The 27,214-nt window shown below is 40.2% G+C and overlaps 3 protein-coding genes across 7 annotated transcripts; 2 read left to right on the top strand and 1 right to left on the bottom strand.

The window, feature by feature from the left end:
• The first annotated feature begins 1,084 nt into the window (after positions 1-1,084).
• srsf5b (serine and arginine rich splicing factor 5b) lies at positions 1,085-7,411 on the top strand. The gene is made up of 8 exons (XM_030771691.1): positions 1,085-1,141; positions 1,640-1,778; positions 2,142-2,212; positions 2,361-2,465; positions 2,757-2,826; positions 4,430-4,503; positions 4,934-5,041; positions 6,210-7,411. The coding sequence occupies exons 2-8, from the start codon at positions 1,653-1,655 to the stop codon at positions 6,466-6,468; spliced, it is 813 nt and encodes a 270-aa protein (XP_030627551.1). The 5' UTR covers positions 1,085-1,141; positions 1,640-1,652; the 3' UTR covers positions 6,469-7,411.
• Positions 7,412-8,004: 593 nt separating this feature from the next.
• On the bottom strand, positions 8,005-11,217 carry slc10a1 (solute carrier family 10 member 1). Its single transcript, XM_030772182.1, has 4 exons — positions 10,925-11,217; positions 9,272-9,476; positions 8,711-8,889; positions 8,005-8,212 (listed from the first exon to the last, which is right to left on the bottom strand). Exons 1-4 carry the CDS (start codon positions 11,215-11,217, stop codon positions 8,005-8,007), a joined length of 885 nt encoding a protein of 294 aa, XP_030628042.1.
• Positions 11,218-19,039: 7,822 nt separating this feature from the next.
• On the top strand, positions 19,040-27,132 carry max (myc associated factor X). Of its 5 annotated transcripts, none has more exons than XM_030771512.1 (5): positions 19,040-19,151; positions 19,509-19,535; positions 23,590-23,697; positions 25,114-25,237; positions 25,649-27,132. In XM_030771512.1, the coding sequence occupies exons 1-5, from the start codon at positions 19,116-19,118 to the stop codon at positions 25,834-25,836; spliced, it is 483 nt and encodes a 160-aa protein (XP_030627372.1). In that variant the 5' UTR covers positions 19,040-19,115; the 3' UTR covers positions 25,837-27,132. The 5 variants fall into 5 exon arrangements, with proteins under 5 accessions (XP_030627372.1, XP_030627371.1, XP_030627369.1 ...); XM_030771511.1 differs by having other exon boundaries at positions 25,102-25,237; XM_030771509.1 differs by having other exon boundaries at positions 25,099-25,237.
• The last annotated feature ends 82 nt before the right edge of the window (positions 27,133-27,214 follow it).

The following is a 27,214-nucleotide window of genomic DNA, read 5'->3' as shown; positions in this document are numbered from 1 at the left end:
CTCTGAAGACTCAGCTGAAGAATGTCCATACCTCTTCCTCCCAAAGCTTTTCCTGTGACTGTATTACTGTATTATATTTAAAATTCTCAGTACCCTCGATATTAATTTGTTTTCTTTTCTCTGTTTCCATATTTACGGAATGGCAAAAGGGGCAAACTGATTTTGGGTCCTGAACGCTGTTGTACAGCGTTTACTGAAGAAATCAGTTATCCCTCCCCCTGATTTTAGTGCTTTGCACTTGTCACCATTTTTCCTCTGTACATTGCAGTGGGTGTGAAGATAGTATTTTAATATTTATATAAAAGTTAATTTAATTCCACAGTGTGTATATAACTTTCTAATTAAAGCTTTCTTTTGAAGTGTGCAAGTCTGCTGATTATTGACTTAATTTTATCATTGTTATTTTGTCAAAATATAACATGTGGCACGTGCTACGTGGTTTTAGTTTGGCATTGCCTTTTAACTGAGACTTAACTGTTCGTGGAACGCAAAATATGTCCGTGTAATAAAGTGCTGAGTTCTTGATGGAACGTTAGGGGTCTTGCTGTACACTTCATAAAGTTCAGGGTGCAACGCATTGCCACACAGTGTGCGGTTCGTTTGCTCGTGCCTGTACTGCTTTGACTCCACTCAAGGACAGTACAGCATCACATTGATCACAAGCGTCTTAACAGTTAACCGTGTGTAGCTAAATAGTACGAGCTGTGTTTACTCTGCGCTGTAACATAATACTGTAGGACTGGTAAGCCAATATATCGGATCAAAGTTAAAGGGCTACCCTAGCGTATAGTCTCTGATAAGAGGATACGCAAGACATCACTGAATCACTGTGGGAATCTGGAGCTTTCGAGACATCTACTGGCTATTACTGGGATCGATTTTTTTTTAGCGCAAAACAAGATAAAACAAATGTAACATTAAGATGATTTACAATGCGCTGAAATGCGTTAACTCGTTAGTAGGTCTATAACTGCCCAACAAACCAATATAGGCCAATGTTTTAAGATCCCGCTGATCTTGGATCAGTACTGAATGACACTCCCAGCAAGGGAATCGTATGACGGATCCATCTGACTCCATTTTGTGCTACTGGATTGTTTAGAGGAGGCGCAGCATAAATACCTCTGAAGGAATCAAAAAGGTGAGCGGCTCCTCTTGTTAATAGCAACAGTGACGGTAGCGTTCGTCTGAAAGTATTACACAGACTGGGTTTCGATGTCAGGTCAATACAAATATTTCATTTAAAGAGCGCTTGAGTGTTAAACGTAAACTAGGTCAACGCAAAGATACAATTTCGGCTGCTGAGTAATTATCGGAGGGCCTCGTGTACTGTCAGATCCTTTTCTAGCTGTAGCTTAGCGGTCTAGTCTGTTTTAGCTGTGAATGCATTTGCTTTTAAAATGTTAATCTAGTGTCTTTTATGTTGTAACTGTTTGAGGTAGCTTCTTAAGCATGTCATGACATCGGTGGCAATCATCTTGAATGTTTACGACGATAATTAACAATAGGCTACCGTTGCCAGTTTTGTCCTTATTAATTAACAAGGTGAACTGGCTCTGTTGTTATTATTATTATTATTATTATTATTATTATTATTCACTGTTCCAACCGTAATTTCATTTATTTTCACTGTATACAGGCCATTTCGAAAGATGAGCGGTTGTCGCATTTTCATCGGTCGGTTGAATCCATCTGCGAGAGAGAGGGACGTTGAACGTTTCTTTAAGGGTTACGGCAGGATCAGAGACATTGACCTGAAGAGAGGTTTCGGCTTTGTGGTGGGTCAGAATTAAATGTGTTTAAATGTAACAGAAGACAAAGCATGCATCTTATGCTTTGAGTCTTGGTGTGTCTGTCGTAGCCAAGTTAACGTACTGTCTACTTACTTGTAAGATATTGAAGAGCAGGAGCGAAACAATGGATGGGTCCCAGAGATACAGAGAGAGAGCATAGGAGATTTGTCCTCAATTTCAGATTGGTTACGAGCTGAAGACAAAAATACATCGAAAAATGTAAAAAAAAAAAAAAAAAACATTTGTAAAATAGACTTAAAACGATTTGGAACGTAAAGCCGCTGCTTAACCCATGTTATGTCTTGCTCATGTTATGTCTTGCCCTAACCGGTGTGTGCATGTTTGAAGGAATTTGATGATCCAAGAGATGCTGAAGATGCAGTCTATGAACTTGATGGGAAAGAGCTCTGTAATGAGAGGTAGTTTCTTCACTTTCACAGCATCTCCACAATTTTCATAACATTCAAATTGAGCTTTGCTTTGTTACACCCAAGTATTACTTATACATTATTACATGGTTTTAACTGTATCCAAGTAAAACCAGATGATTGTGTCTGTCATACACAGGGTGACTATAGAACATGCCCGTGTACGCCTGCGAGGCGGGCGTGGGCGAGGTGGTGGAGGTCGTTTCCCTGACCGCTACGGGCGCGGCTCCCAGGACAGTCGTAGGTTTGTTTCAACATGAGTGGGAACTGATTGTTCTTAAAGTAACCATGTGTATTACGGTTTCTCTGGAAGCGGTGGTTGTCCTTTGGTTTATGATAAGGCCAGTACAAATTAGTCTCAAATGGTTTGAGTTAACTTGTTAAAGCTGGTGTCGTGAGAATGTTTATAAAATAAAGGGTATATTCTGACTTGAGATGTCACACATTTTGGTGTTTTTGAAGTCATTATAAGATGTTTCTGAAAGGTAATGATTTATAATCATCATTAATGTTTCTCATGAATCCCGTCCGACAGAAACCCACCTCCAATGCGCACAGAGAATCGTCTTATTGTGGAGAACTTGTCCTCCAGGGTGAGCTGGCAGGTGAGTCTTCGCACACACATTCCTCTCTGTCATTCATCATACTGTGAGAGAACAAACAGTCTTTTCAAGTGTCCATGATAAAGTCCAGCTAAATTACATAATCTCCTTCTGGAGTTCAGAAATAAACTTACAGGCAGTCAAATAAAATAATTATGTATAATAGAGACTGGCATTGTTTCTGATTAATTTAATACAAATATCAATATTTAATACAATGTCAATATCTGTAACAGCACTTTCAGTTTCCCATGCTCATATTCTCAAATCAAAACCTCTTATGATATACAGCTTTGCAGTTGGCAGAGATGGAGATAAGTTATGATTTAAAAAAAAAGTAATTACAAAGTAATTACAAAATTATTTTTAAATAATTTGTTTCTGTTTTAACCAATTGTTCACCCCTTTATTTGCCAGCCTGACTGTTGTGTCGTATGGAAGAGCTCGCTAATGGTGGAGTTAAGTCCCTCTCTCTGGGGGGGTTGAGCCAGTCGTGCCAGCCAGTCTGTTCCACACCTAGTTGCCTCCCCGCTGGTCGTATGAGAGCTCACTGGGGGGGACGTGTCCCCTTCCTCGCTCTAGAAGCGACGGCTGCCGCTGAGTGTGACGGAGCCTCGCTGACAGAGAGAGAGGGGGAGAGAGAGAAAACGCAAATGAGTGGGGCAGAGAGAGAGAAAAAGACAGAGAAAAACAGAGAGAGAGAGTCGATGGCGTTTCGATCGAGCGTTTGATAATTTGAGAGGCTTCGATCAATATCGTCCCCTCCTCACACCCTCCCCCCATGTGTGCACGAGGATAAATTCTGCGGTGAGAGGTTATGGTCTAGGAGAGACCCGGTGGCCCTGTCCGAGGGGCTCACTCCCAGGTATTAGTTTACTCTCTTCCACCCTGTTCACTCTGAAGGGGACGGGGGCATTGTGGGAGCCCTCTGCCCAGTGAGAACACAGGAGCTCTTTCCAAACAAGTCGCTCCGCAGTTCCTCTGTTGCTCTGTCTGTGCAGTCAGGGAGGGGGTCCAAGAATGTTAAAAGTGATGCTAGCAAAACTACCCATGATACTTGAAGAATAAATTTTAGAGAGGGAGTCATGTTTCTCTAAAACCCTCTCTTTCAGTTAGGATGTTGAAACTCCACTGTCATTGTGCTGAACTGTCCCAATTTTGTCTGAGAGGAGTCTCATAAGAATGTGCTGTGTGGTTTTTTTTTCCTCCTCTCTGTCCCCTGAGACAGTTCACTGTGTCTAATAAGATAACCCTCTGCTCCTTCCTTTTTATGTTTTTCTTTGATGTGTCTGTGTAAACTGAGCAGGCGCACACAATCATAGTCTCTAATAGGCTTTTTTTTTAGTCCTGCTCATATCCATTCTGTTTCTTATATTTAACTCAAGATATTCTGAGTTTTTGTGTGCAGTTATTAAAACTCAGAATGCAGTTAGAGTAAAAAAAGTCTCTATATTTTTTGGACTGGAGTAGGTCAATTTTCTTGGACCCCTTCTATGGTAGACTGTATAGAGTTTGACAGCATACAACCATTTTTTCACTTTGTAAATGCTATATCCAGATATTGTAGACACGAAAAGTAACTGAACTGCTTTCGTACTGTATGTAGGACCTGAAGGATTTCATGAGACAAGCGGGAGAGGTTACATTTGCTGATGCCCATCGCCCAAAACTCAATGAGGGGTAAGGTGATGTCTCTGATTCTCTGTCTCAGTTTCTCTCCATTTCATTGGTGAAGCACAGGTGTTATGGGTGGCGCTGAGGGTGAGGGTACTTCAAATGTCAATCAGATGATTTGACTTTTCACTAGAGTATTTTGTCCTTCATCTTTATATGGTATAGTATAGTGTAGTATAGTATAGCATAGCTTAGCTTAGCATAGCATAACATAGTATGGCTCAATTTAATGTGTTAGGGGTTTCAAGTGTTTTAGTTGAGGTAAAGCAGAATTATTTAATCTCAGAGTTAAAAGGCAAACCTGGGGTAATAGGGCCATCTCTGTTGAGTTTGAGTACAGGTTGAGTTTGAGTACAACTTCTGTAGAACAATCTTAGTGTAGCATAGACACTGCTCCACAGTCATAGTATTGACTACGCTTTTTAATTCCCAACAGTGTGGTTGAGTTTGCATCCCACAGTGATATGAAGAATGCCCTCGACAAACTCTCTGGGAAAGAAATCAATGGAAGAAAAATCAAGCTCATTGAGGCTGTTCGAAAAAGGTGGGTTCCTTACATTTCTCTTGGTCCCAACCAGTGAGTGAACCATTCAGGGTAGGTACTTTTGCAGCGCAATAGGAACCTTGTGACGTAGGTGTACAGCCATTGGATTGCAACCGCCATTTTTAAAGATCCGTGCAAAATATAGTCTTAGAACGTATTTCATTTAGCTTTTGATATTCATGTCTCAAAATGTCTGGAACTGTAGGAGGAGGCACATGGTTTTTATGTTTTATTTTACCGGTATTTTATATCCCCCAACAATGACCATTTTGCAACGTCCAATGTATATTTGTACATTGAAGAGGTAGCGTACACCCCGCTTTGGTAGGTGCTTGTGTGTCCGCTTGTGTGGCTGTGATCCGCATTTTAACCTAAAATAAGAATGTGTTTATCCAGCTTACGATTTGAGGGCTGTGGCGGGGAAAAAGGAAAAAAAAAACACGATGCTGCGAGCAAGCGTCAGGCACAAGCGCTATGCTAGCACCCGAAAAGTACCATCAAGTCATTCACTGCTACTGCGGTGGTAAATGCATAAATGCAGGGGGAAATTATTTTTTCCATTGGACTGGGTCTATCGCCATACAGTTTTATTTTCGTTAATGAGAAGGCAGTTATAGGTTATCTAATGTGCAATCAATATTTCTGTCATTCAAATTCAATAAAACTCATTGTGTACACTGTAGTCTAGTTTGTCGATTTCTTTTTTTCCTTTTGGAGGTATTTAAAAGGTCTTAAAAGTAATTAAATTTGTACTTCAAAATGTGCAGCTATCCTGGTTAGTCGTAAACAACAGCTCTTAGCTGCTATACCGTCGGCCGGCTTACGTCACTTCAGCGTTCCTACTGGCGGTGCGAAAGCAAACAGAAAAAAGGCCCTAGAACGAATGTAGTTCTAGGGGAAGCTCCACAGGGGGTAGTTCCTATCGAATTAGACCCTAGAACTGTTCGGTGCAAAAGTGCCTATTGGCAACTAGATGTGGAACCAGTGGAAGCAGAAACAAGCCTTTTGATCATTGTTTTCTCAAATGCCGTTCTGCAGTTAATAAGCAAGCTAGATGTTCTTGAGTTGTATTATAGTATACTGAAGTGGCATAGATAGTAGTGTTTCGCTCAGTGGCTGGTCTTTACAAATGATCGCTAAATGAAATTCTTTTCTCCTCTTCTTAAAGGTCCAGGACCCGTTCTCGTTCCAACAGCTCATCTCGTTCCCGTTCCCGCGGACGCTCTGTGTCACGTTCCCGGAGTCGCTCACAGTCACAAAGCCCCAAATCCAACAACCGTGGCAGAAGCCGTTCAAACTCTGCCAGCATTTCTCCCCCACGACGTAAGGAAGCAAAGAAAGCTTCGCGGGCCGATTCTGGATCCCCCAGCCCCCCTGCAGAGCGAGCCCCTCCATCCCGTTCTCCGTCCACCGACAGCCGGCATTAAATGTTTCTGCTCTCACTATTCATATGCTTTGTGCAGTTTGACACAGTACAGTGTACTACCCAGCCAGAGCAGCTTCATCCCGTCTCGATCGTGTCCTCTTGTACTGTACTTTCCAAAATCGTCCTATTTAAACATCCATTTCCTTTTGAGCTAAATTTACTAATACTTCATCTTCCCCATTACAGACATCCGTGTCCTTTTGAACTATGTTTTTCTTCGGTTCATCACAGGCCTTCATGTCCTGTTGATTCACATTTTCCTGAAGTACCAGTCCCCCTTGGGCCCCTGCCTCCCCTGTGTATATCTGTGCTATTGTTTATTGTTCAAAGCATGCTGTAGGTATGACTAATGACCTTTAGTCAGGACATTGCAAGCATCGCTCTCTGCAAAACATTGCAAAACAAGAGTCTTCAGAGTGTAGTCTGTTTTGCCATGTTAATGCTCATGGTGAAAATATTTGGTGGTAACAGAAGTTTTGGAGTTTTTTTTTTGAAGTCTTGAAGTCTTTTTGAATACTGAACAGCCTTTGCAAGGGTTTCTTTGAGATCTCCGAACAGATCGTTTGAGATCTCTAAACAGGTCCTTTGAAATCTCTTTGGCGTGTTGTCCTCTCAGGCATGGCTCAGTAATAGTTGGAACTGATTACTGTCGTAGCAGTGGAACGGATTTGATAAGTCCTGTTCATATATTTGTGTACATGTATGTGTTTATTCTTGGTTCGAAACCGTTTCATAAGATAACCAAGGCATTCTTTCTTTAAAATGCAGTAAATGCCAGGACTTTTAACAACAAAATATAATTTGAAAAACATTTTTATAATGAACAGATTGTTTTCTTAAGCGCTCAATTTTGAAGTGAATGTCAAAACTGAAATCAGTCAGCTTTGAACTTAACGTCACAAGACATTCAAAAGTTGTATTATAGTTCTTGAGAATAAAATAAAGCTTCCAAACTGTTGTGTTTCTCTGGTCATCCCTATGAAGACTACCCATCACCAAAATGACACATGACCTAAATTATTTCGATACAATGCAATTTAAAAGAAGCCTCAACTATTTCAGTACACATAAGTATGCTTCAATCACAAAATCTTTGCAAGTTAAAAAAATTTATATATCAGTGCAAGTCTGTGAGTCTGTAGGACATTGCAGAATCGAAGGAAAGTGCCACTCTTCCACAGTGAGGATCAACAGATGAGCAGCCCTGTCAAAGGTCAGTCCCTTGAGGGTTTCATTTGTTCTTCCGGTAATCTCAGACTTGAGCCCCAGAGTGAAGCTTCGCAGTTAGGGACCTCTAGCCTCTTCTGCTGTGCTTTCTGCAACAGTATATTCTTGCCCTTCTGTAGGAAAGAGAGAGGGTACAGTACTGTTACCCTACCAATTTATGCGCTCAGTCTGGACAGTTGTGTTACATGAGGTGAATGATGAACAAAAACAGTTTTGTGGCTATAAAGAATTTTGCATCTGATTTTCTGCTGCTTTGCCATTTACATATTTCCTAAAAAGTTTGAAGAGTCAATGGGGGCAGGTGTGAGGGTCAAATACCTTTACTTGATTTCCTGAATCTCTGGTGACATCGGAAGAGAAACACAAAAACCAGGGCTTCAATAATCTGGAACATAATCTGGATGACAGGGAAGAGGTAAAGCATCCCGATGTCCTCAGGGCGAAATGCTACTTTAAGGATTGTGATGCAGAGTTGGAGGTTCTGGCATCCTGTCTCCATGCTTATGGTCCTCTTGGAACTAAGAAAGAAACCAAAAAGAAATACAAGGTACTCAGTGTTTACCTTCAGCAGTTACTCTCATTAGCAGTAGCGCCGCCTGCTGAACTGACCTCATTTGGAACATTGTTATAAGTGTCCTTTAGTACAAAACTAAAAGTCTTGAATGTTAAAAAAAAAAAATCAATTAAAACAATAAAAATAGAGACGACAAGCAGATGAAGTAAGTATTTGCTGAGAGTTCATCTAAATTAAGTGTTATGTAAACTCTTCTTTGTACAGAGTGTAGCTGCATGTAATTATTCTCATTTTGTTGAACTGTACATTTGTTTTCCCGATAAGCACTGAGAAACTTGAAGTTCTTCATCAGCTGTAAATAATACGTGCAACCCACAGCTGCTAAGCGGTGACTCATACCTAAAACAAATTTAGTTTTTCACGCTGACATTTGGTACAGTGAATGTTCACGCAAAATGTCGAACGCAGCGCATTCACAGCTGAGGTATGAAAGTTTACTTACGACCCGTTTAGCTTAAACAGGGTGGACAGGACGTATCCCAGTGTGTATCCGATCAGTGGCATCAGCGCTGATATAGCTAGGAGCTTAGATGATGTTGCCTTGAAGATGGCATCTCCAGCCGTTGCACCAGCCAAAATCCCAATGGTCACATATGTGACAACTGCAATAGTCATCCCGACCTGCAGTTCATTAACAATCAACTTGAAGTTAGGGTAACAACATGGTTATTATGAGTCTGCCAAAAATAAAATCCCCCATTTTCCTCATAGAGTTTTAGAGTAACTTTTTTCAGTTTTCAGTATTCTTTTCAGTACAGTAAGTATATATACATAATATATATACTTTAAAATTTTAATTGCTCTCTGGTTGCCTATGCACTCAGACCTAAAGGACACAAACAGCAAGGCCTACTGCCAAATCACCCAAACAACCAAGAACCACAAGGACAAGCTGAGAATATTGCACTGAATAGAGTTTATGAGCTCAGCACACATGCACTTTTTGTTTTCCTAATCTTGATCTAGACACCATAATACATTTGAAATGAAACAACATCCTCACCTTAGCGACAGTTTTGGAGTACTGTGGCACCCGGTGGTTGATGTACATGCCAATGGCACAGAAGACCAGGGTCATTAAGAGGGCTATGATGATACGCCCATACGGTATGGCGTCTCCCAGGTTGGAGAAACCTTGGCAGTAGAGGTAGAGCATCAGAGGCATCATGCCCAATGCTAGGACAGTGGAGCAAGTGGTCATCACTATACTAGGGTATGAAAAGAACATGAAAACAACACACACACTGTGTTACACACAAGTAATTTATAATCCTTAATCTATAGCTGTCTCTTTTTTTGCCTTTTATCCCTCTTTCTGTTCATGTTTCTATTCCCTGTCGCTTCTAGAAGTTATCTCCCTTTTCTCCCAATTTTAATCTTAGTGGATTCATCATCATTTGCAGAACTCCCATGCTGTTCTGGAAGGTGTAGACTACCACATGTCTTCTCTGCTACATGTGGAGTCGCTGGCCATTGTTTTTTTCACTACACTGCAGAGGACTTTTCTGCGTAGCTGTCATGTGGGTGGAGGTTCACGCTATGCATCCCAGATCTGTCCACCATCAGTCTGGCACTTCTGACCAACCAGTGGGAGTCGCTATTGCAGCTGGCTTCCCATCCACAAACACTGCCCATAGTTTGTGTGGATACCTGGCCAAATCTTTGTGATGGTGTGCTAGCTTTATTTTTCACTGTGCATCCTGAGCACCCTACCTACATCTATCTTAAGTCTAAAAAAATTCCTCAGTTCACACTAACATCTCATAACTCTGGACTAAGATCTTACAGGAATTACATTGCACTGAAACAGCTCTCAGATTTGCTAGCCTTGAACTGGGGTCCACGTACAAGTAAGTAAGCACTAGGCAAAGAGCTCCCTTTTGTTGAAACTAAGCCATCACCTCCCAATAAAGTGACAGAGGGCTTCAATCAATGCACCAATGCCTGAATTATTGAAAATCAGTGAAATCTTGCATCACGATGTCTCAGTGATTTTGAACCCTGCTCCAACCCCCCAGAGAAAAGAAATCAGTAAGAGAGTTCAATGACAAACAGACACCATCTACTCGCTCTCTATATTCTACTTCTGAGTGTTACAAGCCTAACAGACCACTGCCTACATCTCACATGCTTAGAGGTGCACTGTTTTTCCTTTTGACCTAAAAATCTGTCTTTGTTCATTAGTGTATCTAACTAGTATAGCTATCAGTATAGCAATCACTTTCTAGAGCAGAGATCTAGCACAGAGTTAACTTCATCAGGTGTGGACAATTGTTTTTCCTTCATTAAGAAATCACCCATGATTACAGACTGGCTGCTCACTACTGTGAATATGCAGTTCACTATTTCACTGTCTGATTGCAGTATATAGAACATTGGAGTTTACCTGACAGCTTAAGAATACTATACATTACCAACAGAAACCAAAGAACCTGAGGCTTCAGATCTCTGCAGAGCAAATGTAACCACTGAGTTCCTTCAGACTTTAGCACAGTGTCTGAACTGTTACAAGACACAAACCCAATAAAAGAACCAGTTTTTGTACTTTGGCCAATCCCTGCCCATGTTACTTGATCTAGCATGAGTAAAAGCTTATATGTGCACTGTTCCTATGGCTTGATACTTTATTTAACAACTTATTATTCAGCACAAGTACCTGAGGTTCATATCACCCTGGGAAGCCAAGGCAAAGATGTTGGAGAGGTTCCCTCCTGGGCAGCAACCGCAGATGAGAACAGCCACAACCTCCTTGGGCCGCAGCTGGAATGCCTTTGCCATCGAAAATGCCGTGAGGGGCATGATGCCGTACTGAGCCACGATGGCAATTACCACCCCTTTGGGCTTGAGGAAGTGGGCTTTTATTTTGGAGAGCTCCATGGTACAGCCCAAGGACACCATGACAATGATGAGAATGATTATGATAGCAATGCTGATGGCCTTGTCAACCATGTCGGGTTCACGTGGGCCATACGCGGAGCTGTTTGACAAAGTACCATTAAAGGACCCATTGAGGAGAAGTGTAGCTGCTGGCTTTGCATTGATGTCCATTTTTGAAAATTCCCCTTGCTTCCTTTTGGCTGAATGTTGAAAGACAAAGGAAACAGAATGCACCACTGACAGGAAGCACATTGCTGTTAACAAATAGCTCATACTATTTCACATTCATTTACATCTGTAATTACCAAACAAAGAGCCTTACAGATAACAGGGGTACAATACATTTTAAAATACTCCAAAATAAAAGACAAACTTCTGATTAGATTTTTATATGTGTGTGTGTGTGTGTGTGTGTGTGTGTGTGTGTGTGTAAATCCAACCAAAGAGGAATTCCCAGTCAAAGACAAAAACATGCTCATTAAAACATACAGAAGCCATAACAGTTATTATCATTATACTATGCTCAAAGCCAGGTTATTAGCGCACATTAACAATACGGTTTACTTTCGGCAGTATCACAGCATATTTCAAAGAATTATCAAGATAAGAATCACCAAACTTCAAACTTTCCATTCAAACAAGACAAGGACGGTCTAACAAAACTCTTGGCTCTCATAAGAAAGTGCTATGCCTTACCTTAAACACATGCAATGTTTTGTGATGAGAGACAGTGGGAGCAAGAAGAAGAGAGAATTTTCTGTGCTTTGCCACTTATTTCTTTTTTTGTTCTGTACAATGCTGATCTCTGCTGAGACGATCTCTCTTCGTTATGAAACTACGCATCAGTGGCAGGGTGCAAAATCCTGCCCACGGTTATCATCTTATAGCTAGAGACTTTGTCTGTGTTGAATTCTGACTGTTAAGTAGATCAACCACCTAAGACACCATATTGACACCATACTGAATTTGGTTTGCAAAGACCCGTCAAACATAAATCATTTTTACACTAAGAGTATGCTCTGCTCATTTAAACTCAGATGTTTAGTAATGTGCAGTAAACAGGTTCCTTCGTGCATGCTTTGTGACAATGTGAACTGTAATATTGCCATCAGACACTTCTGTAAACAACCACCCCTGTCCCCCAACTCAAAAAATTGATGAGACTGGTTAGCTTGTGCATCTCATGTTCTGGTTCTGTTTATAAGGAAATCTCAGTTGTAAGTGTGTGAGTTGACTCTGCTCTATCTGTCACTGTTTCCCTGATGCAGAAACTTCTCGCTGTCATCTCAGTGAAACCACATCCTTCACTACACTAAAGGAGCACTGTGTCGCACTTTCAACCCAGTTTCAATTGCATCAGCAGGATTAGTCTGCCACTACCTTACTGTTTGCTGTTTAAAGAACAACTTGTTTTTATAGTCAAGTGTTTTTTGGGTTTTTTTTTTTTTGCAAGTTAGTTCAAATATACAGTTCACTTCCAGCTGAGCGGTATGTTTATCCATTCTGGTCATATATCATCAGCTCACAAGCACCTATAACGAACTGAGGAACAAATATTTTACAGACATCCAGAGTGCTGAAGATCATTATAAGCTGAGTAATTATGGCTATCTACATGTACTATGAACATGCTTTTAAGACTGCCTCAGACCAGCGGGCTGTTAGTGTTTGTCATATGAATTAGTCAGTCTCATTTAGCACTCTTTCAGTATCTAATAATGTCATGTAAAACTCAGCAGGGGAACAACAAGATTACATTTTTGTTTCATATTCTGGAGTTAACCTTTCAGGGCATATCTTCACTGCAATGTATTCCTGAAGACAGTCTTCATAAGTAAGATTAGATAAGACAGATTCTCTTAAGCTCTTACTATCTCGTGCGATGCACAAAGTGAGCGTACTGATCAGCTGTAAATTGACTAGAAACAGCCAGAGTAACACTGCAGATAAAGAGCAAGTCTAAGAGGAAGATTTATTTGTGAGCGGAAGCCACTGTAGGAACATTTCTGTATGTGCACATTTCAATGAATCTCCAAGTGCACTACATAGAACAAAGTTATACATGTTGCCTTTCCGGAAATTTTAATTTATACTTCATACTGCATAATACAAATGATTAAAAAAAAACTTGAATCTGGTATCTGCCAAATACCTGATATTAGATATCAGTTTCCAAATGTCTCCGGTAGCCAACTAAGAGTCCTTCCATGATTGCTTTTGTGATGTTTATTTTTGTTGTTACTGTACCTTGTAAGAGCTCATAAATACATAGGTCTCTGAGCATGTACAAAGTTTTTCAGTACAGTCTGCTGTCTGTGTCTGCCATTCAGAAACCTTCACTTTTCTTTACCTTCACTTTTCCTGCCTCCCTCTTTCATTGGTCCACAGCTAATTAAAAGTTACATTTTGAATGGTCTTCTTGCTGAAAAATCCAGCCTTCTTTCAGCAAAACGCAGTACAGTTTAGTGGTCCTGATCCTCGTATCCTCTGACAACCTGACCCAGCAGCTGAATTTAGAGATGAAGTTAAGAGTACAGGCTGTCCTCAACTTACGACATACACAACTTATGACCACTTGGACTTATGACGACTGTCCCATAAACCTTATCATACTATTTTTGAGGAGCCATGTTTGTGATTGTTTGGGTTTCACTGCGTTTGGATGTCTGGCCTCGGGCATAATTCATATCAGGGGATTTCTGACTTATGACGAAATCGAGTTACAATGGAATTATTGGAATAGAACTCCATTGTAAGTTTAGGGCAGTCTGTATGCTGAAGTGTGCTTGGTCCAATAAAGCGTCACATACAATTTTCCCCAAGATCATAAAGCTTTATCGAATCCCCCAGAAATCAGACAGAAATCACACGTTATCAGAACCTGTTTTCCAATTTGTTCATTTTCACATTAGAAATTTGGTCTCTAAGCAGCTGTCATTTCTTAGCGACACAATAGTTTTTTGTTTTTTTTTGTCCAAACAAGAGAAACTGGGTTAGGTTGGACCTAATGATTTCTAATACACTATATAGGTAACCAGTCTTTATACAAACCCTATATCTACACACTTTGCTGGCTCAAATGATTTGTTAATTTATTCCTCCTAAGAGTTTTAATTGGACCCCACAAATGAAATACTAACGTAAAATGACTTTCAATTCAAGAACAAGTTCTATTAACATACCAAAGATGAGTCTTTTTCATCTTTTCCCCCTCAATGTTCCTAGTATGTAAATGAAGGAAAAATCCCACAGACTGTCTCTTCCCTCTGTCTTTTTTTGCCAACTCAGTTTGGCTCTTCATGATATTTACTGTCATTATGCCTGTCCTGTGTTAGTTTTCAGAGGGTGTTTTTACCAAACCTTCCTTTCCGGTCTCTAGGCTCAAAAGTTTAGCTTTGTATTATCCACCTCTGTATTCCTTTCAGTGTCTCAATCTGCCCCACTCATTATGGCACAGTTTGGGGGATTTGCTTATTTCCATTTAGGTATATGTCCACTTATGTCCATTCGTTCTTTATCTCACCATTTCCCTGATGGTACTGTAGAAAAATAACCCCGTTCCATACCATTCTGAGGGATAGTGTAATTCTCAGGCTGACTTTGTTCCAGCCAACAGTACACGAACACATTCCTCAGTAACACTTATCAGATAAGACACAAATGTGGAGTCAATTCAAAAACTATTGGCGACACCCTAAAACGTGAGAGCATGTACAGAATGTTCTGTTATTTATAAATGGTTCATCTGATATGGATGAAAATGCTGTTAAATCAAAGCTGGCAGCTTGTATTTTAAACCTAGAGAGACACAATTTTATTATGTCAAGCATTGGAAGACAGTGCAAAATGAAAAGAAATGTAGCAGTGTCTGAAGACTTTTAGATCTCCCTGCAATTATGAAATTACCCAAAGATGGAGAAGGATCTTGTTTATCTTTGCATTCAGCATGCTGAGGTAAGTATCGAAACGTGCCCACGCATCATGACCCACCAAAAATTATTTATTCCTCTTGAGTCCTTCTGTTGGAAAGGTTGACTCATGTTCTTCAGACCAAGGGCTTCAAATGCATGTTACAGACATGCATGTGAAACACAAAACTTCACGCATCACACCAGTCAATCACTGAGTAACTCAGAGCTGTTGATATTTTGCTATTTCTCGTCTGATCTGGTTTGCAAGGTTTGATTATATTAGAGAAAGAGAGAGAGGGAGAGAGAGAGAGAGAGAGAGACCTTTACAAAGAGAGCAGCCACCTTGTGGAGACATGAGGAGGGGCAGCTGGGCGACTGAATAGATGATTGCATCATTCTGTGAGCTGCTACAAGACATCTGCTTTTTAGTACCATCACCTTTGCCCTTGGCATTATTGTATCCCAATCAACCTCCCTTGCTGACGGACGCTCTTTGAATACAGAGGTCTGTGAATCTACAGTGCTTAAAAGCTCATTACTTACAGGATGCTGGTGAGAGGCCATACAAGAGCAGTGATGAAGCAAAAGCCCTGGCATCACCAGCATTTCCGCATTTAATTCTAATCCATTATGCAGGGGAGAGCGGGGTGAACATGAATATGGGTCAGTGGATATTGATATTTTCCCCGAGTTCTATGCATTTTCTCTTCTTTAGCTTCTCAAGTTCTGCATCATATCATCACATTACCAACCCTTTACAGCATCACATTAGTTGCCTACATTTACTTATTGGGAGTGTTTTTCAATTTCTGGCTTTCATTTTTTATGTAAAGAAATCCAAACATACTATTTTCTTTATCCTTCCATAAGATGAGCTATTTTTCACTTTTTTCATTATTTTTGTTCAGTCAAACGTATTTTTCTGTATAACATGGATACTAGTTAACACCTGAAAATGCTGCGCCCCTTTGGCAATCAACATCTCCTATTTAGACAAAGTACATTCATAGCCATGCAGTCCGCAAAAAAAATGACTTTTTGGCATAACTTACCCCACCAGGTGCAGGGTAATTTGAGCCAATGAGTAGGGTAAGTTGAGCCACTTACTGCTTTGTGTCTCCATGACTGGTGTATTACTTTGAACAGTTTATACCCAGGATTATATGACAAAGTAAAATGAAAAATGATAAAGGCTCCTGATCCAGTTTGTATAAAATACTTTGAGAATAAATCCTCTCGCACTCAAAAATATTGTCTTCAGTAACCACTTACTCACATTCTAAACCATCTCCAAACTTTTGAAAGCAAGTTTATATTGTGTTCATACATATAAACCTGCCTCACCAAACTTTGTAAGATGGAAGACAAATGTGCTCTCAGCATGACTGAACCATTAAAAGTTTGTACTGCATGCCTAGATTTGGGGGAAAAAAGTGCAAAATTCCTAAACAGCAGTGATATTGAGGGTACTATAAACCCATTTTGCACACCCATATGGTATCAATCATTGTTTTTTCTTCAAATACAATCTTTTATTAATTTTGTGGTCTCTAATGGACATGAAGTTACTAGGAATAAAACAAGGTCTGGTGGCATTTTTCAGTCATTTTCATAGGACCAAAATGGTATGTGGGGATATGTAGGAATATGAAATTGTATGTGGAAATACTTTGTTGTACGGTCATTTAGTGTACAAAGTGCCAATGTTTCCAAATCTAGGGCCTTATAAAAATGAAATGGCATGCAGTACAGGCTTTTAATGGTTTTGGCATGCAGAAAATATGTTTGTCTTCCATCCTACAAAGTTTGGTGAGGCTAGGAATAAGACAAATCAAGATATTAATGCCCAAACATGGCCTCCCAGATGAGGTGTTCTTGAGGCTATAAAAATGAAATAATATAAAAAATATGAAAACATAGGATTTGACCAGAAAAATTTTACAGGCCTTGGTTTTGGGACCCATTCATGATATAGACAAGGTTTGAACAAAATCTGAGATGGAGCTGCAACAATAACAATATATATATATAGCCATTTACATCACAGACTGATAAAGGAAGTGTATCTTGATCAATGACTAAGGGCCATCTCAGTCCTGTGAAGATCCTGGACAGGAGAACCCTGGTGTTTGAAAATTACTAGAGATGATCACACCAAAGATAAAACATACTTTTATAACTGTTTAGGACACATTTGATAGGGAAACTGTTCCCTAACCCCCACTGAAATGATCATTTTGATGCATCTTATATTTTGTTATAATCTAAGCTATTATTTATTATTATGTAGCTACCAAAGTATTTTAAATGTAACCTAAGCTACCCCATGGCCTACTGTACTGAGCCAATGGATCATGTCATAAAAAGGAGCCTTATAACTCTAAATCAAAAATTTAAGATACTCAACAGATTATATTTTCCATTTTCCATATTTTTCCATTTTCCACCATTTCTCGGCTAGCCTTTTGGTAATGCCTTCTTTGTTTCAAACGAATTGCATTAAATGAAGACCATAACCACACAGATCGTTTGTAACATGACTGAAGGTTCGCTGAAATAGGCAATGAAGTGCAAAAATTCTTAGATGTGAGACCATAGGCATATTTATTTTGTAAAAGAACAAATATTAGACTGTAATCTATTGTAGAAAAAAACTGTATTAATTGTACAAAAAAGACCATTATCCAGCGTAAAGAATACAACCAGAAAAAATAGTGGGAGGGCTGAGTGCTTTAAAGACTGCATTATTCAAGGCTGTCTTTAGTGCTTCTATTGTTTAGGTTGTCTATACTGTTTCAGCCTAGACTTCTCGCTGACCTCATTCCATGCCTTAAACACTCTAGTGGACAAGCATATTGCACTGAGATGGTGATTGTGTATGTGTGTGTGTGTGTGTGTGTGTGTGCTTGGTGAGAGAGGCACCATGACCTTGGGGGTAGTGGATGCTGTTGTGCCTGTTTTCACTAACACACTGATCCACTCCAGCAGCTCAAATAATCCACTGTGTAAGCTCCTTATCCGGAGCATAGTTTTGTTTAGAAAGTAGGAAAATGAACATTATTTGCTCTTACATCTGAATCACTAGCTCTTTATTTTCATAAAGCAGAGATTGAAAACCACATACTTTTGATTTTGAGTCAAAAATAATGAAAGTACACAAATTACAAATCACTTGACACATACATAAAACTTCTTTCCGTCCCCAAACTCTATCTAAATTCATCATTTAGTACTGCATTCAAGTAAATTATCATACTGTTGTGCCGTGCTGAAAATTGTAAACTGTGTGAACTGTTCCAAGTTTTCTGATATTTTCTCTTGTAATATAAAATGAAATGCGGGCCGTTTGGTTTGTGGTAGATAAGTGGAATAGCCACCACCCCACATAATTACTTACAAAGGTTCTATGATATGTACATATTATTTGCGCCTTTATTTTTTTCATAGTGTTTTCTCGTTTGTGATGCAACTATCATACCTGTACTACTGAATTCCCTACAGTTTCCAGAGTTTGCATGAAATGTCCCAGATGTAAATCATCCAATCTGCCTACATGGCAAACCTTTTTAAACGTCAGAAGCACAGTAAGAGCCTGTATTCAAAGAATGAAATAATGCACTACCACCTCTACGGCAATAAAAACCAGCCTCCGGCATCCCCTGACAATCCACGTGTCTCAATGATGGCCTCTCCACGGGGGTTATCATTTGGACTACAACTCCCACAAAAACTTTGAAAACAAATAGTCTGTTTTTACGTCGATAAGCGCTGCCCAGTCTCAATGGATAATGGGTATTGTAGTATTTTAAACATAGTTTGACCATAAATACAAACGTTAAATGACGCTACATAACTACAAATCCCAATAACTTATGTAAAGTTGCCATAGGCGTGTCATTAGACGGTAAATGTCCGTGTGTAGGCGAGTCACGTGTGGAGAGTCCGTTGATCCTGTTTCGTGTCTACTGAGAGTCTTGCCTGTTTGTTCATTTGGTCCAGGTCTCCGCTTCATGTTGTTTTCAATATCAAATTTTGTTTAGGCTGACGCTTTACTGAAGAATGAGCGATAACGATGACATCGAGGTCGACAGTGACGTGAGTAGTTACATTTTTCTTATACTTTGTACAGTCTTGCAGGCTAGTTTAACGAGCTTGTGAAAACAGAATACAACGCCTTGTGATTTCGTTATTTGAGCCTGAGACGGCTAGCTGGCTAGCTAGTTGATGGACTGCTAGCTGTCGTAGCTATCTTGGTAGATGAATTTACAGATGAGACCAACAGCTCCACATTACACTATCAATGTAACAGTTTCCATTTTGTAATGGTTGGATGCATTCTGCCAAGTACAGTAATGTAAATTAAGCGCATATAGCTTTAGCTAAAGCCATCGATTACTGTTGAAACAGTTGTGGCTACAATTGTGCTTTTCTGTTCTGTTTTTTTCTTTACAGGAAGAATCTACGAGATTTCACTCTGTGGTGCGTAATAAGCGGAGCAATTAATCCAGTTTAGCCTTGTAATGATGAAAATACCCTCTCTTATGAGATTAGCCACAATTTATTTCCGGGTAGGTACACTCGTCGGCAATTAATGAGCAGCGGAGGAAAACAGGACAGTTGTAAGAGAATTGGTGATGGGAGAGTATTGTTATTTACGGATATGAATAGTTAACATTAGCGAACTGTTCAACCTTCTTGTTGCCATTAAGCAAGCCCTGCGCAGTACGGTACTGACCCGTCCTCAAGAGGCCACTCTGTGAACAGAGGATGTTGTGAGAGCACGAAGCTTAGCAGGCTGGGGGTTTAGTTGGGGATGATGTCGATTGGACTGTCGCGTTATCCCTTCTAATTTCAGAGTGCCGTAATGCATGCCCTTCATTCGAGAATATGTTGTTGTGGACTTAGATTTGCACGATTAGGCAGCGCCAGTTTGTTTACATAGGCAGCGTAAGTATTCAATGAAAGGAAAATCAGCTGCTGTGAGGTTAGCATTTAGTTAAATGGTTTTCACCCACCGAGCTTGCAAACCAGTTTAACCACCCGGAGAAATAACGCTGATAATCGGATACGTTAACTCGCACATATCGTATCAGAATCTGGCGGCTATCTATCACATGTCTTTGCTGAGGGTTATCAGGTGCTCCTGAGTCTGCTCACTCTTTACATTTCCCAGAACGAGTATTATTCATCATATCAGACGATCTTCTGTGTAATGATTTTCTCTATTTTTAGCACAATATACTACACTAGTCGTGAACTGGTGACCATGGATTTTCAGAAACAACCAGATACGGCATAGATGAATGAGTGCAATATGGGAAACGTGAAGGCACATCAGTTCGCACATAAGCCTCTCGCAGATTTTAGAATTATGTGAATAATTCATTAAATAGAATCCACTCTTGCAGAATTAGCTGTTGAGATTGATGCTCCTCGGGCGGCATGTGAATTATATGTAAAGATGTGAAAGGAGCGAAAGTCAGTCATTTACAAAGATGACGTGCAGTTAAACGAAGGGTCAACAGAGATTCGGAGATTTCGTCAGCATCAGTTTCAAAGAGAATGTTTGATGGGAATCTCATGAGAAACAGAAGGCGTGATCTGACGTTTTACAGCTTTGATAATTGTTGCTTGCCAACACGATGTTGTTGGTAAATTCTTATTTCGTCGAATACGTTACTACTTATCCTATTTTCCCAGGAATTATGATCCAGGCAAATTTCAAGAAAGGTATAAAGCTAAAACAGATCCAAATAGATGCTTTACAAATTCCAAATGTATTACACAGTGTCAGTATCTCAGTATGATTATGAATGGTCATCTGACAACGTGCAATACTGTCACAGTAATTTTTCAGCAGACATACATTAAAGCTGCCTGTACTTAATGTACATATTGTTTATATATTTCTATAAAGCATTTAAATGCAGGTTATCAATCTGTCATCCATATTAAAACTGCCTATCATGACAGACCAGTCTGGGCATGGATTGAGTTGATCACTGTGAGGTCAGTGTACCGCTGATAGCTTATATTTAGAAACATCCTGTTTGAAAATAGGATAAATAATGCATATTCTGTCTCTGCATCCGTCTTATTACTGATTGGAAATTGGAACAAAGATAGTCCGTTATTACCACAATTATTGCACCAAAAATCTAAAAAGTATTTAAAACACAATGACTTGACCAGTTTACATACATAAGCTTTAATAACGACTTCTTGGGTTTCTGACAGAGATAAACATGCTATGTTTCAATATCACATGATCTCAGTGATGCTGTTAATTGGTTGGCAATTAGCAGCCGTTTGCTAAAACTCCCAAAAATCACACTCAGTCCAATCCCGTTCGATCGAGAACCAGATCGAGTTTTTTTCTCCCCTCCCCAGACATATTTCATATCATAGAGGTTCGTCACCTTCTTCACAGAACGATATCTGTGTTGCTCCGATGTTTGCATAACATAGTTCCTGTGTATCTACTTAGATTTAAATAACTTCCCGGTATCCAGATCTCATCTGTGAGCTCAACATTTCATCGTGCCAGTAGTAATAGTGTCAGTGAGAAGTAAATGTTCGCTCCTCACATAGTAGTTGTGCAGGATACAGCGCACATGCTCCCTTTATTGGCGCAGGAGGTGTCCCTAGTGTCAATCTAGTGTGCTCGCTCAGCAGGGAGACTCATGTTGCTTTGGCTGTCTATATTTCCCTCACTAATGTCACCAGAGAAGGAGTGCACAGGTGACTGAATGGTCAGCTCCTCCTCCTTAACCTTGTGGAATGCAGACAGAAGCGTCACAACAGTGTATTTGTTGATTGCGGTTCTTTTACACGAAATCTTGATGAAGGTCGTTTCTGCCTCGCTGACTCTATTTTTATGTTTTGTTGTTGTTGTTTTGTTGTTCTTAGGCTTTTTGACGCAATAGCTGCAGTGTTGCAATTGTAATCTGACTTGTTTTTTTTTTTGTTTTTTTTAAGGGTATTGGAGGTGGTGTCTGGTGGAACCTTTTGAAGGGCAGTCGTTACAGAGAGGGTGTCAGTTGAACACTGGCTAGGTTCCCTCACTTAAGAAACTGGAGATGTTGACTAGAGTTGTCCTCCAAGCTCCTTGAGTCTTTCCTCATAAGGAAAACATTTCCTTTGTGATGCCAGTTGAATCTCTTTTCTTTCAGTACAAGAGATGTTCTGTTAAATCAGTGAATATGTAGATCATCATTATGGCTGTGGTTTCCCTGTGCTATTAAAAAAAACAGCAGCAACAACAAAAAACACCACGCATGACAGGGTTAATTGCCTCCTACCCCAGTACCATTTATTCCCCTCTCACAGTAATGTATACATACTTTGAAAAGTTATCTGTGAATGGCATCTGTCTCCTTAAAAGCAGTCAGAGAAAATGGGTCCTACAGACAAAAAAAAAAAAAAAATCATCCACGCGGATCAGTGCTGACATTTTTTGTATAATGAACAGGACTGTGTAAATGGGTGAGGGAACTGATCCCAGCTTTCTCAAGATCTTTCTCCGGCTCAGCTATCAGGAGCGGAAAAAGAATTGCAGCTCGGGTTAGTTTTGTGGCTTTCATGTCAGTCAGATGTTTATGCTTGATTTCGTGGTTGAATTGGGAAAGATGGACATGCCTTGTCAGCATAGAGAAACGCTGATACGCTGAGCAACAGGCTTATGTTAGACCCCATCCCACCCCCAAAACAGAAGAGGAGCCAAGCTCAAGCTTGGGCACACTGATGAACATACAACCAGCACTCTGAGCTGTCTTATAGTACAATGGCACGGTGTCCTCCAGTAGCATTAACATGCCTTGCTCCTTATTCATGATGTGTCCACCAGAAAAATAACATCACAGTGCTGTGGAGAAGTCATGTGTTTGGATGTCTCACGGTCAGTTTTGGTTTTGTTTTGCTGATGCGTGATAAGGGACTGTTTATTAACGAGTCACTCAGACGGCCTGAAACAGGTTTTGAGTGACTGGAGGCGGAGCAGACTGGCCCAGCCTTTTATTTTACTGCAGTAGCCATGTTATTCCCTTTGAAATGACGTGGCTGGTTAATTGTTGGTTATATGGCAACAAATCATACACGTTGTCCTTGTTAAAACGCCACATCATAGCATTGTGTTCGCTCTGTAGTAAGAATTAGTAAATACCCAAATAACATTTTAAATGAACCTAATCTTAAAAAAAACCAAAAAAAAAACCCTGTTGTAGGTTTTTTTTTTTTTTTTTCCAGAAAGCATTAGAAGCCAGACACCTTTTTAGCCAGATAAAAAAAGATGAGATGGAGGGAAAAACATGAAAGCAGACAGCCATCTCCAAAAAATAGATAGATTTACATAAACATTGTCCCTCAGTGGTGTTAGCACTAGTTCATATCAACCTTTCAGATCAGAACACTTTAACTCTAGTGAGTGGGGATACTACCCAGAGAGCATCCCAGGGTCGGAGCAAGCGCTGAGTGGAAGAAGGCGGATTAGATTGTGGTCAGGAGCTGAAGTGCATGTCGACCTCTGTCGTTGCAGGCGGACAAACGGGCACACCACAATGCGCTGGAGCGCAAACGCAGGGACCACATCAAAGACAGCTTTCACAGTCTCCGGGATTCTGTCCCCGCTTTACAAGGGGAAAAGGTTGGTATAAGAAAATATGACTGATAACTCAATTATGAATGGATTTTGGGATTGTCATTCATGTCATGAAGTTACAGACTGCCCTGATTAGCTAAATAAATTTCTGCTGTTACTTGTTTCCACTGATCAAGTAGTAATGCTTAAAGGCAGTAGGTTTATAGTGGATGGTTATAGAAGGATGCTGTATACACTCATATACTGTTACTCAAAGCTCAGTAATGCAGATTCACAGGGAAGCTCTGTCTTTTGTGAGAGCACAACCACACCTTGTGTTAATTATTGAAAGATTGTACTCAGGTGTGACTTCAGTAACAGGTTATAAGAATTCCCTTAAATAGATGGACAGTTGATGCAGAATGGGGAAGTGAGGAATGCAGTGGAGCTAGCGGGTGCCTCTTAGCACTGGTTATGGGATGTGGGTTACATACTGACCAAGTACCAGGAAGCTAGTATGAGAAAATATTGCCATTCCTCTCTGTTTTTGACATCTTGTGATATTCAGAAGCCTGGTAGCACAGTTTGGCCAGTCAGGTTTGGCACTCGGGTGCTTTCTTTAAGCAGGCAGTGGGCTTCCTCCTCAGTGTTACGTTTGGTGGGGGTGTTGAAAGGTGATGTGCAAATTCTCTGTGATCTCCAGTGTGCAGAGATGCAGCAATAAATTATGGTGTTTGCACATTGCAAATTACCCCTTCTGACTTCAGAGCCTGTTTAGAATGCTTAGAAGGAATCTGGGCCAATTTGAGGCCACTTTTTTCCTTTAGTTTTCGTTCTCTTTTTTGGGGGGGGGGGCAGCAGATGTAAATACAAAAGAATAAATAATGTTTTATGAATGATGTTTTACATATATGAAACCTTTCATCCCTCTTAAATGCCTGGTCAATTCATAATTGTGTGTGTTGGTTGTGTGTGTATGCTCGTATTTGAATTCTGTTTTTGCACTGGCCTGCATTAAAATGTTCAAATGTTGATTAATAATGTTAGAGTTAAAATGATTATTGGTTTAATGAACGGAAAAGCTTACTGTGTATGCAGTTTGTTGTGGTGGATTTCTCATTTTAAACTGATTATGTTTCACCAGTTTTATGATGTTTGTTACTCCAGTCAGTGTATCAATGAATAGATTGTTATAGCCAACAGCCCATTTGTTTAGATGAGAAGAGAGAAAAAAGAATTTTGTCTTCAAGGGAAATATTTGAATGATGACACAAAAGCTAAGCCTAACACTATGTTTTGAGGAAGACGATCTTTCACTAGATATGAAAGTGATATCATGGGCTGTGCTACCTTTTTTTTTTTTTCTTTAATGGAAAAGGGTTGAGTAGAGAAGCAACTGTGCAGGACAGTGATATGTGGACAGTGTAACACTGCGTCATGCTTGAGAATTTCATTTGTTGCTGACAGCAGTCTATCAAACAGGCGTCCCGAGCTCAGATCCTAGACAAAGCCACAGAGTACATTCAGTACATGCGACGGAAAAACCACACGCACCAGCAGGACATTGATGACCTAAAGAGGCAGAACGCTCTGCTGGAGCAGCAAGGTAAGCATGTGGGTTAACAGGACTCTACTAAAGGCATTACAAGCCCTGACTCTCAACTGTGCTTTTCTATTCTAGCTATATCATTAGATGTCTTCAAATGACAAATAATGTATTTCGTAATGGCACTATCCAAAATTGTTGGGGTTTTTTTTTGCTAATGGAGATCCAGCTTAGGTCACTTCCCTCCTATTCCAAACCAACCCATCCCAACCCCAAGAAAAGTTTGCCAGTTCTTTCATTCAGGCATCTCAAGTTCCCAAGTTCTCTGTGAAAGCCTTTGTTCAACCCGGACCCTGATTCCCATCGTCAGCCAGTTCTCAAAGCATCGGAAGGCTGGACGTGTGATGAAAATGTTGACATGATGTCATTTTTGTTACTGTGCTTTCTTTTCCCTCCCTCTTAAATCTACAGTCAGGGCACTGGAGAAGCTTAAGGGGACCACGCAGCTGCAGGCCAACTATTCGTCCTCGGACGGCAGTTTGTACACCAACCCTAAGGGCAGTGCCGTTTCCGCCTTCGACGGCGGCTCTGACTCCAGCTCCGAGTCTGAGCCTGAGAAACCGCCCAACCGAAAGAAAGCGAGAGTGGAGTCCAGCTAAGAGTTGGCTTTTCCCTCCCTCTCCTCTCCTCCTCTGAAGGAAGGGAGAAGGTATCGCTGCATTGCACTCAGTGCTCTTTCAAACTCCCACCAGTTCCCTCCTTTTCTGCTTCAGAGTGTGCCACCAATCAGAGACTCCATGCCCTCCTGTCTCGCGTCCAAGTCTCCCGAAACACCGGGTCACCAGAGAGAGGAAGACTGTTGACGAAGCTTAAACGCATAGCTCTTTGGTTTTCTCTCCCTCAATGTCCCTCCCTCCCTCCTCCCTTACTTCATCTACATTTTACTTCTTGGCACAGATTTCTTCACAGCAATGACACCCCCACCACACAATTCAAACCCCAAAATGAGGCAGCTTTGCTACTTAAGGACAATGCTTTTTGTACCCTCATCTGCCACCTGTCGGATAGACTCCGAAGAGGCAGCGGAGCTGTACACCTCCAAGCACTGCTACAATATACCTTTTTTTTTTTTTTGCTTTTTGTTGATAATTGTAACGAACCTGTTTAGAATTTATACACACCCTAGATGAATTGAAGGAGCCGTTTCTAAATATTTGTACTTTTCCACAAAAGAATGTGAAGCTACTTTGAAGCAGTTATTAACGTACCTACCAGTCAAAGGAAAAGAAAAAACAAGGCCCACTGGATGGCTTACTTTTTTTCTTTTTTGACGTTTGAAATTCCTTCACTGAAATTGATGTTTTTGGAAAGAAATTGATGTTTTGAAAAAGAAAGGCTCCCAAACTTGTGTTGTATTTGTCCTTTTAGCTTGACGTAGTGACTGACTTTAGGTGGCTGAGTAAGACATTTTGCTTAATTTTCTCTCTTAAAAGGCTCCAAAATATGTATTGCATTTTGTACTGTTCACACGATTTTGGGAATTTACTGATTTGCTATGTGGTTTTCCCATATTCAATTTTTAGAGAATGTTCGAGGGTAACTCCCGTTTTCAGTTTGAGGAGAAAAAAAAAAAGTCCATGTATTGTGAATTCTGAGGTAAACGTTTAAATGTTGCTGATTTCGATTTGACCTTAACCAAAAGAGAATCCCCCCCATCCCGTTCCCACCCCCTCCAGGTTGTGTTAAGAGTGCAGTCAGAGATGTGTGTGTGTATATCTTTTACCATATTTTTGCCATTTAGGACATAACTAGTGTATACTAAATAGGTCTTTGTTTGTCTGATTCCATTCCATGGAAATTACAGGTATGTTGTACATACTGCCAACAATTGTCTTGCAAGTTGAGGCCTAACTTTACTATGAGACTATAAATAAAACTATTTTATCCTTTACAGATGTCGTCTGTCCACGTGGTTATTTTGTTCAGATAACTCCTTGGAAAGGGACTTCATACTGCCAACTGGATTGTAGTGTTATA

The sequence above is a fragment of the Chanos chanos genome, chromosome 4, assembly GCF_902362185.1.
Source record: "Chanos chanos chromosome 4, fChaCha1.1, whole genome shotgun sequence".
Lineage (NCBI taxonomy): Eukaryota > Metazoa > Chordata > Actinopteri > Gonorynchiformes > Chanidae > Chanos > Chanos chanos.
Note: the sequence above shows the minus strand (reverse complement) of the source record. Positions and strands in the feature narration are given on the sequence as shown.

Bases quoted from the DNA above. Each gene is read 5' to 3' on its own strand.
- srsf5b (XM_030771691.1), top strand. From the start codon at position 1,653: ATGAGCGGTTGTCGCATTTTCATCGGTCGGTTGAATCCATCTGCGAGA. The intron at 2,213-2,360 runs GTAGTTTCTTCA...TGTCATACACAG, and splicing joins AAAGAGCTCTGTAATGAGAG to GGTGACTATAGAACATGCCC. The intron at 2,466-2,756 runs GTTTGTTTCAAC...CCCGTCCGACAG, and splicing joins GGCTCCCAGGACAGTCGTAG to AAACCCACCTCCAATGCGCA.
- max (XM_030771509.1), top strand. From the start codon at position 19,116: ATGAGCGATAACGATGACATCGAGGTCGACAGTGAC. The intron at 23,698-25,098 runs GTTGGTATAAGA...TGTTGCTGACAG, and splicing joins CCGCTTTACAAGGGGAAAAG to CAGTCTATCAAACAGGCGTC. The intron at 25,238-25,648 runs GTAAGCATGTGG...TTAAATCTACAG, and splicing joins CGCTCTGCTGGAGCAGCAAG to TCAGGGCACTGGAGAAGCTT.
- slc10a1 (XM_030772182.1), bottom strand. From the start codon at position 11,217: ATGGTTGACAAGGCCATCAGCATTGCTATCATAATCATTCTCATCATT. The intron at 9,477-10,924 runs GTACTTGTGCTG...TTCATACCCTAG, and splicing joins CAGGGTGATATGAACCTCAG to TATAGTGATGACCACTTGCT. The intron at 8,890-9,271 runs GTGAGGATGTTG...AATGAACTGCAG, and splicing joins ACTCCAAAACTGTCGCTAAG to GTCGGGATGACTATTGCAGT.